Raw genomic sequence first — 10,596 nt, forward strand, 5'->3', positions numbered from 1 at the left:
ATTAGGGACAGAGTGAGGGTTAGGATTAGATTTTGGGTTGAGGTTAAGGTTAGGGGTTAGGATTAGGGCCAGGTTGAGGGTTAGGACTAGATTTTGGGTTGAGGTTAAGGTTAGGATTAGGGACAGAGTGAGGGTTAGGATTAGATTTTGGGTTGAGGTTAAGGTTAGGGGTTAGGATTAGGGCCAGAGTGAGGGTTAGGACTAGATTTTGGGTTGAGGTTAAGGTTAGGATTAGGGACAGAGTGAGGGTTAGGATTAGATTTTGGGTTGAGGTTAAGGTTAGGATTAGGGACAGAGTGAGGGTTAGGATTAGATTTTGGGTTGAGGTTAAGGTTAGGATTAGAGACAGAGTGAGGGTTAGGATTAGATTTTGGGTTGAGGTTAAGGTTAGGGGTTAGGGGTTAGGATTAGGGCCAGAGTGAGGGTTAGGATTAGATTTTGGGTTGAGGTTAAGGTTAGGATTAGGGACAGAGTGAGGGTTAGGATTAGATTTTGGGTTGAGGTTAAGGTTAGGATTAGGGCCAGAGTGAGGGTTAGGACTAGATTTTGGGTTGAGGTTAAGGTTAGGATTAGGGACAGAGTGAGGGTTAGGATTAGATTTTGGGTTGAGGTTAAGGTTAGGGGTTAGGATTAGGGCCAGAGTGAGGGTTAGGACTAGATTTTGGGTTGAGGTTAAGGTTAGGATTAGGGACAGAGTGAGGGTTAGGATTAGATTTTGGGTTGAGGTTAGGGGTTAGGATTAGGGCCAGAGTGAGGGTTAGGACTAGATTTTGGGTTGAGGTTAAGGTTAGGATTAGGGACAGAGTGAGGGTTAGGACTAGATTTTGGGTTGAGGTTAAGGTTAGGATTAGGGACAGAGTGAGGGTTAGGATTAGATTTTGGGTTGAGGTTAAGGTTAGGATTAGGGACAGTGAGGGTTAGGATTAGATTTTGGGTTGAGGTTAAGGTTAGGGGTTAGGGGTTAGGATTAGGGCCAGAGTGAGGGTTAGGACTAGATTTTGGGTTGAGGTTAAGGTTAGGATTAGGGACAGAGTGAGGGTTAGGATTAGATTTTGGGTTGAGGTTAAGGTTAGGGGTTAGGATTAGGGCCAGAGTGAGGGTAGGGTTAGATTTTGGGTTGAGGTTAAGGTTAGGATTAGGGACAGTGAGGGTTAGGATTAGATTTTGGGTTGAGGTTAAGGTTAGGGGTTAGGGGTTAGGATTAGGGCCAGAGTGAGGGTTAGGACTAGATTTTGGGTTGAGGTTAAGGTTAGGATTAGGGACAGAGTGAGGGTTAGGATTAGATTTTGGGTTGAGGTTAAGGTTAGGATTAGGGACAGTGAGGGTTAGGATTAGATTTTGGGTTGAGGTTAAGGTTAGGGGTTAGGGGTTAGGATTAGGGCCAGAGTGAGGGTTAGGACTAGATTTTGGGTTGAGGTTAAGGTTAGGATTAGGGACAGAGTGAGGGTTAGGATTAGATTTTGGGTTGAGGTTAAGGTTAGGGGTTAGGATTAGGGCCAGGGTGAGGGTTAGGTTTTGCTTAATGGAACCAACATTTTAAGTCAACATCATGTAACGTCCTGCAATTCACCTGCTTAATGTAAATAATGTATCAGCAGGAAAACCTTCAGGATAATCTTCCTCAGTGCGTTCAGATGCTTCGCTACTCCTGCCTCACTGATACGTTGGTACCGCGTTACTGATCATTTGTTGAGTTTATTGATCATCTACGAATGACCACTCAAAATAAATCCCAAGGTTCTGTGACGGAAATGTCATGCGTATCAACACAGAGCCCCAAACAAGCACACCACCATGTTTCTGAATCGTGTGTCCGCAGGCCATCCGTGACGGAGTGATTGAAGCCAGTATAAACCATGAGAAAGGGTACGTTCAATCGAAGGAGACCATGGACATATACGGCACACGCGAGCCTCAGCTGGCCTTCCATCAGCGCATCTCCTTCTGTCTGGACATCCACAACATGTCCGTCAAGGTACGCCAAGTTATTTATTACGTGATTTATGACCTAAAGAAAAACACACAAACAGGTGAATGTGTATACGTTTGTGTAATGTAGGAATGTCAACAATATAACCAAATAAACACAGCTATGTTTGGGGGTTTTTTGTGGTAATCGTTCATGAGCAGAGGGGTGTGTGTGCAACCTCCAGATGTTCTAGCTGTAGTTGTGGTTTCCAGGATCTGGTCCCTGGTGATAAATTGTTCTGTAATCTCTCCACAGGCCATGAGGTTTCCGCCCAAGGCTTACAATAAGGACCTGGAGTCTGCAGAGGTAACTAGTCCTGCTCTCTTCCCATAACGTCTGGAGTTTTAGACCCACAAACCACAAACCGTCTCTGCTGCGTCGTTTACAAACACACAACCATTTTACCTTTTGGCTTAAGAGGTGCACTCTTAAAGATGCTTCTTCAGTTGTTTCTTTAGTAAAGACAATGGTTCTAGATAGAATCATGAATATTAAAAGAACCACTTTGCTGCTGTTTGAACAAAACCTTGTGTCTCCTTCGTTTCAGTCTTTGACCTAATCTGAAAATGCCTGTTTTTCTTTACACTGTGTGTGAATTTCATGATGAATGGACCAAGAAACGCCCCAAAATGACTTGGAAAGATTTCTGGTTCCATTGACCTCCATTTAAAGTGGGTTTTTTCCTTCTCCTGGAAAGTGACCATTCTGAAAATGCAAGGTTTTCTTCCGACAGCAACAGTTTGCATGGTGCAATCGTTCTTCAGGTTGATGGACATATCCAGCTTGTAACAATAGCAGAACCCTTTTTGGTGCTCTACAGAACCACACTTACAAATGTTTTTTTCAAAGGTTTCTCTAGTAAAGAATATGGTTCTGTATAGAACCATGAACTCTCAAAGAACCCTTTTCATGGTTCATTCTTTCTAGTTCATGAAAGGGTTCTTCAAGTTGAGGGAGAATGTGCTATAAATGGTGCTGCTATTGTGTAAAGCTTGACATGATGACCAAAGAGCCCTTTCTAAAAAAAAAAAAGGTTCTATAGAAAATGAGTCAAGATGACGTGAGTAATAAGAGGCTGACCACATGCGTCAGCCTTTGGGCCGCTCACTCCTCGGGTCACCTACAGATACAGAAGCTGCAAAATCAGCCCGTTTTTAAAATCTGAGTGTTTACATTCACTTATCCTCTTATTCTCCAGGGTGTGTTTTGGTTTGTCCATCTGAATTTTCGTGGCCACAGCGTAAGACAAGTTATTCAGTAACTGCATGAAATAAATGAACATTTACATTTTTATTGTATTTGTTTATTTTAAAAGCTCCTCAAATGAGCAGAACGTGTGTTTTATGATCTCCACATATCACTACATGCTTACGATTCACTGCTGAGAGCCAAAAATCTCGGCCGCTCTTTGTGTTGTCTTCTAAAAGTGATGTTTCCAGAGCAGATCACTGAAGAGACGCCGCCTGTTTATAGTTTAGAGCCCAGATTTGGGGAAAAACGGGTCGACTTTCAGTAGAAAAACAAAGTTCAGCTTCTTTTATTATAAGGGTTTAAAATGACGTCACCGTCTATTAGACTGGAGAGAAGAGCTACAGCCTCACACGACGCCCAGCTTCTGAATGGAGCTGATGGAGTATGAACGTTATGACCGAGAACATGACCGAGTGCGGTTTGGGACCACCGGTGGTCCCGAGGAGGTCTACAGGAGTCAGACAGGAATCAGATCTCTGCTTTACAACCAGCCAATAAACTCACAGAAGACGACGCGACGTGATCATAACGTATATTAAAAAAAAATACCAGTGACTTTACCTGAAAAAATGAATCATCATCCAGAAAAATCCTTGGTTTTAAGCATCTAGTCAGTTTGTTTTATTTGTTTGCTTGTTCTTTGTTACTTTTTAAATATTTTTGCTTTGCGTTACATTATTTATATTATCTAGTTTAAAAACCCATTTTTTTAATCCATACATATTAATATTATTGTTGTTGTTGTTGTTGTTGTTGTTGTTGTTGTTGTTGTTGTTGTTGTTTATCATTTGTTTTTATTATTTTTTAAAATTTATTTTCATGCTAAATTATTTGTGTCCACAGGAGCGAAGGGAGAGGGAGCAGCAGGACCTGGAGTTCGCTAAAGAGATGGCAGAAGACGATGACGACAGTTTCCCATGATTCTTCTGCGCAGAAGAAGCCCGACCCTTGTTTTTCCTCTTGTTTCTTTATCTAGCCTTTTGTTTTGCAGTCCTCTCTTAAGAAATAGCCGACGCCAGCCCATTCAGTACATCTCCATCTGCCCACAGCCTGGACCTAAACCAGCCTGAATCTGTCCTGCTTTTGTAGATGAGTAACTTTCAGCACAGTGTGTTGGGGCAGTTAAGGACCCCTTGATGTTTTTATGGGGCCCCTTATATCACTTACCATTGACAATTGCCCTGCATTACATCACCAGCTCGGTTGTGACACAGCGGTAGCAACCATCAAGCAAATTGCAAGGTCATTTTTTTAAAACCTGAGGCCCCTGAAGTCCTAGTTACGCTGCTGCTTCACCTGTTCAGGTGGAAGATGCTTCTTTAGCTGTTTATAAGCCCAGCATGTCTACTAAATTGGAGAACACAGGGCATGGAAATCAAAGCGAAAACTAGTTTGAATCCCAGATTCAGGATGGTGTGTGCCAGGCTGTGGTTGCCGATGTAAAATCCAAGTGAGATCCATCTGTTTTTTTTAGGAATCTCTTACTGCGTTAAAGATGGTCTCTGTGGTTGAAGTGATGACAGAACATGAAACTAATAAATGAGTTAATGGACCTGCTCTGCTTTCGCCAACCCCTTTTTCCAAGGAAAAATGGTTACAGCCTGGTTACGTGTCACTCAGACCGTTTAACATTTCCCAACGTGAAATTGTGTGAGCTGATGTAAGCTGACCGACAGCCAAGTCACTGTACAGTGAGGGGGGATCTTCCTGTTCTTCCCGAAGGCAAAGTGTGGGGTTTGTTTCGCAAGAGGTAATTGAGTGTACAATTAAAGTTTCTTTTCTATGAATAACGTTTGAATGTTTTGAGTAGTTTTCATTTGGAAAAGTGGTCCGTTTTCTATCTGGAGGCTGTTTGCTGTTCCTACTGAGTATGACGTCATATTTGGCAGGAAAGCTGCTCTTTTGAATCACTAGAGCAGCACATTAAAAGAGAACTGCCAGATGTGTGGGCAAGTCACTGCTGATGTGCACTGGGTGATTAACAAAGCCGCTGAGTTCAGTAGAGAAGACGGGTCTGTTGCTCAACATGAAGAGGGTTCTGAAAACAGGAAGGAGCGCCAACTTTAACATTGATGACCAGTTATTGACATTCTAGACACGGATCAGCGCTCAGCAGATGAGGATGAAGGAGAACCACGGATGGCAAAAAAGTAAAAATAAATAAAAAATATCTTGACCAAATCAAGCCTGACCTCTCAAAGGTCCAGAGAGCCAAACTGAGGCTCATATTTTAGACCCATAATGAGAAAAACCAACGGAAAAGGCAATTATGTTTGGAGTTGAAGGTGAAAGAGGAAGAGGAATCATAAACAAGCCATTAAGAACCCTGAAGGAACACCGTCCATGTGGTCACCAGGAGTCGGAAATGGCTTGACGGCACTTAATAATAACGATATGTGCTTTATTGGTCCTGCAGTGACAGTTTTATTTTACTACTTTAATCCCTTTATTTTCATAAAGAGATGAAGAGCATCTTCTGCAGAGAATTCACCCACTTAAAGCGAATATTTCAGTTTTATCCCCTCTGAGCTCCCTGTCTTCTCCTGAAAGGCGTGGTTCTAGACCAGGGGTCGGTGATGTTTACTGTCCTGTTGAGGCTCCACAGCAGAATTAGATTTGTAGGTAAAAATAAAATTATCCTCGTTCTGATCATTCAACTTTTTTTTAAACATTGTTGAACATTAGTTTTTTATTTTGTAATGACGCAATACAGTATAAACTAATATAACACAACTCTGCTTTCCTGACCCTTTTCCCTGAAGACCTGTCCTTGGCTCTCTGCTCCACTCAAAGCAATATAATAAAACAGTGATGATAAACAAAAGTACAAATAGGAGATAAAACACCATGGGGAATAGAAAATAAAATTGGCAGAACATGCAGACTAAATTAGTAAATAAATACAAAAATAAATAAATGCACTGCTCAAAAAAGTAAAGGGAACAACAGCAGCACAGTGTAACTCCGAGTCTGAAATCAGCCTGTCCAGTTAGGAAGTTTCACCTGCTATTGTGCAAATGGAACAGACAACAGGCAGAAATGAGAGGCAATTAGCAAGACAACCCCTATAAAGGAGTGGTTCTGCAGGTGGTGACCACAGGACATTTCTCTGTTCTCATCCTTTCTGGCTGATGTTTTGGTCACTTCTGCATTTTGTCAGTGCTCTCGCCCCTAGAGGTAGCGTGAGGCGGTGTCTTCAACCCACACAAGTGGCTCAGGTAGTGCAGCTCATCCAGGATGGCACATCAATGCGAGCTGTGGCAAGAAGGATTGCTGTGTCTGTCAGCGTAGTGTCCAGAGGCTGGAGGCGCTACCAGGAGACAGGCCAGTACACCAGGAGACGTGGAGGAGGCCGTAGGAGAGCAACAACCCAGCAGCAGGACCGCTACCTCCACCTTTGTGCGAGGAGGAACAGGAGGAGCTGCCAGAGCCCTGCAGAATGACCTCCAGCAGGCCACAAATGTGCATGTGTCTGCACAAACGGTTAGAAACCGACTCCATGAGGATGGTATGAGGGCCCGACGTCCACAGATGGGGGTTGTGCTCACAGCCCAACACCGTGCAGGACGCTTGGCATTTGCCAGAGAACATCAGGATTGGCAAATTCGCCACTGGCGCCCTGTGATCTTCACAGATGAAAGCAGGTTCACACTGAGCACATGTGACCAATGTGACAGAGTCTGGAGATGCCATGCACAATGTTCTGCTGCCTGCAACATCTTCCAGCATGACCGGTTTGGCAATGGGTCACTAATGATGTCGGGAGGCAGTTCTTTGGAGGTACCCTGGCTGCCATTAGGTACCGAGATGAGATCCTCAGACCCCTTGTGAGAACATATGCTGGTGCGGTTGGCCCTGGGTTCCTCCTAATGCAGGACAATGCTAGACCTCATGTGGCTGGAGTGTGTCAGCAGTTCCTGCAAGATGAAGGCATTGAAGCTATGGACTGGCCGCCCAGATCCCTCAGGAGAACATCTGCTGCCTCATCAGGAGCATGCCCAGGCATTCAGGTCATACACACTACTGAGCCTCAGGGGGGGGGGGTGCTGGAGCCTATCCCAGCAGTCATTGGGCAGAAGGCAGGATACACCCTGGACAGTTCCATCCATGGCAGACAGACACTTTCACTCACACCTAGGGGATATTTAGCATGTCCAGTTGGCCTGACTCCATGTCTTTGGACTTTGGGAGGAAACCGGAGAACCCCGGTCCCCCAGCCGGGGAATCGAACCCAGGTCCTCCTTGCTGTGAGGCAACAGGGCTACTCGCCGTACCACCGTGCCGCAAATAACACTGTGTTATTTTAGTGTTCCCTTATTTTTTTGAGCTGTGTGTGTATGTGTGTGTATATATACTGTATATATATATTTGTTGTTTTTTTTTTTATCTTTCTTTTCTGAATAGTCACCCCAGAGAGGCCTAAGCCAGTTCAGTCTCAAACCTCAAATTATAGCCCCGATACCAGGGCAGTAGCTAGAGCTCAGCATCGTATAGAAATCATATGATGTATTATAAAGATACAGGTCGAGGGTCTCTTCAATCAGATGACAACAGTTTTTAATGAATAGTTTATTTTATTGTTGAAAATGAAAACATACAATTAAGTGATGTTTATATATATAAAATATATTGACTGACGTATTTACACCAGTCAGGCATAACATTCTGACCACCCCCTTCATTCTACGCTAGTCTGTTCATTTGTGTCTGTCCACGGAGCAGTGGCGTGGTGGGTGCGGCACGGTGGCGTGGTGGGTAGCGCTGTAGCCTCTCTGTGTGGAGTTTGCATGCTCTCCCCGTGTCTGTGTGGGTTTCCTCTGGGTTCTCCGGTTTCCTCCCACAGTCCAAAGACCTGCAGTCAGGCCAATTGGACATGCTAAATTACCCCTGGGTGTGAGTGACTGTCTGTGTCTGTCTGTCTGCCCTGTGATGGACTGGCAACCTGTCCAGGGTGTGTCCTGCCTTCCGCCCGAAGACTGCTGGGATAGGCTCCAGCATCTCCTTGCGACCCTGACGGAGAAGCGGCTTTGAAAATGGATGGATGGGTTTTGGCTGGTCAGAATCCAGGTTTAAACCCTATAGAGCACTTGGTCTCACAGTAACCACTTAAAATACTAGTTAAATAAGTAAACTAGTCCTGCAGTATTTCTCAGCTGTTTAAAGCTGTTTGGCTTTTCTTTCTGAAACGACTGCCAGCAGGTTTTTTACACAGCACCATGTACAGAAATCACTGACTCACTGCAGCTCCTAACAAGCTGGATGTTTTGCCATTTTGGGCTCAGCCCAGTTTTTTGCACGGGAGTGTAGTTGATCAGCCACGACTTGCTCAGTGTCTGACGTTTCTCATATGGAAAAAAATATATATTCCAATGTTATTTAGCAAATATGTTTTTGCAATGGGGCAGCACGGTGGGTAGCGCTGTCATCTCACAGCGAGCAGGGCCTGTGTTCAATTCCCCGCCCGGGTAACCAGGGTCCTATCCAGTGTTCATGTTCTCCCCGTGTCTGCGTGGGTTTCCCCCCACAGTCCAAAGACATGCAGCCAGGTCAACTGGACATGCTGAATTGCCCCTAGGTGTGAGTGAATGTGTCTATCTGCCCTGTGATGGACTGCCGACCTGTCCAGAATGTGTCCTGCCTTCCCCCTGATTACCACTGGGATAGACTCCAGGACACCTCCCCCCCTGTGTGTTTTTGCAATGTGTGAAAATGGCCAAAAAATAAGTTTGTTAAATATATTTTTTAATACATTTGCATTTATTGTATTTTTGTATGCAGTTTTACTGATTGCAGATTACTCAGTGGTACCGACTTCTGTGTTTTGCTTGGCGTATTGCATGAACCATAAGATATCAGATCATAACTGCATTTTCACAGAGGATCAATACCTACTGCCCTCGCTTCCGTCCTGTTAAAGCTGAAGACACTGGAGCACAAACTCATTTCTGAAGGTTTCATTCATTTCTAATCAGACAGTAAACAACGCGCTAGACAAGATTTTGGATTTGGAATTTTCATACATTTTCAAACGGATTTGATAAAAACAGTTACATTTATTTCTGTTTGGTACGTTTCTGTGTGTAATATTTCCCCATACATTTTAAAATAAATGCATTTTCAAATATATTTGGTTAATATGGCAAAATATTCTGAAATGCATTTGGAATGAACAGTGTTTGGAATGTATTTCATATATATCAAAATACACGGTCATGTATTTCTTTCTGCAACACTGCTGTATCTCCAAAATGGTAACTTTACAGGAGGAGGAAAAAACCTAATTTACTTTTAATGTTAGTCAATGGAACCAGAAATTTTTGCAATTCATTTTGGGCTGTTTCTTTTGGTCTATTCAGATTGTCAAAAACTAAAAAACGTACTTCCATGGGATGTGTTTTCATTTGGGTTTGATGGTCTACCTGGTAATCCAGTTCAACCAGGATGGTCGCCCAGCATGGTCAAACTAACTGACCAGCTTGGTCAAGTGGCCCTGTGTAAAGAAAACACTGATGGTTTTGGCCTGGTTAGGATTAAAACCTGATGGTTTTGGCCTGGTTAGGATTAAAAACGGATGGTTTTGGCCTGGTTAGGATTAAAAACGGATGGTTTTGGCCTGGTTAGGATTCAAACCTGATGGTTTTGCTTTCTAATGTGAATCAGGACAGGACAAACACTAAAAACAGGATCAGAGGTGAGAAGCTGATCTTTGGTAGAGGCTGTGAGACTGATCACAGTCTGCTAGATATTTGTGGTCATTTTGATATGCAATCTTCATGTACAGGTGTGGTTATGTTTGGTTAGGTTTGTTAAAGGTGTGGTTATGTGAGGTTAAGTGTGTTACAGGTGTGGTTATGTGAGGTTAGGTGTGTTACAGGTGTGGATATGTTAGGTTAGGTGTGTTACAGCTGTGAATATGTTGGGTTGGGTGTGTTACAGGTGTGGTTATGTGAGGTTAGGTTTGTTACAGGTGTGGTTATGTATGGTTAGATGTGTTACAGGTGTGGATATGTTGGGTTGGGTTTGTTACAGGTGTGGTTATGTATGGTTAGATGTGTTACAGGTGTGGATATGTTGGGTGTGTTACAGGTGTGGATATGTTAGGTTAGGTGTGTTACAGGTGTGGTTATGTTGGGTTGGGTGTGTTACAGGTGTGGATATGTTAGGTTAGGTTTGTTACAGCTGTGAATATGTTGGGTTGGGTGTGTTACAGGTGTGGTTATGTTAGGTTAGGTGTGTTACAGGTGTGGTTATGTTAGGTTAGGTGTGTTACAGGTGTGAATATGTTGAGTTTGGTCTGTTACAGGTGTGGTTAGGTTAGGTGTGTTACAGGTGTGGATATGTTGGGTTGGGTGTGTTACAGGTGTGGATATGTTAGG

General features: G+C 43.6%; 1 protein-coding gene across 1 annotated transcript in view; it reads left to right on the forward strand.

Annotated features, from left to right (window-relative positions):
• Positions 1–5,010, forward strand: part of psmd3 (proteasome 26S subunit, non-ATPase 3) — a 19,241-nt gene extending 14,231 nt beyond the window's left edge. The window contains exons 10-12 of the mRNA XM_037535546.1: positions 1,820–1,975; positions 2,225–2,275; positions 4,064–5,010. Coding sequence (XP_037391443.1) covers positions 1,820–1,975; positions 2,225–2,275; positions 4,064–4,141 — 285 coding nt within the window. The 3' untranslated portion in view covers positions 4,142–5,010. The remainder of the gene's footprint in view (positions 1–1,819; positions 1,976–2,224; positions 2,276–4,063) is intronic.
• The last annotated feature ends 5,586 nt before the right edge of the window (positions 5,011–10,596 follow it).

This window comes from Pygocentrus nattereri, chromosome 27, assembly GCF_015220715.1.
Source record: "Pygocentrus nattereri isolate fPygNat1 chromosome 27, fPygNat1.pri, whole genome shotgun sequence".
Lineage (NCBI taxonomy): Eukaryota > Metazoa > Chordata > Actinopteri > Characiformes > Serrasalmidae > Pygocentrus > Pygocentrus nattereri.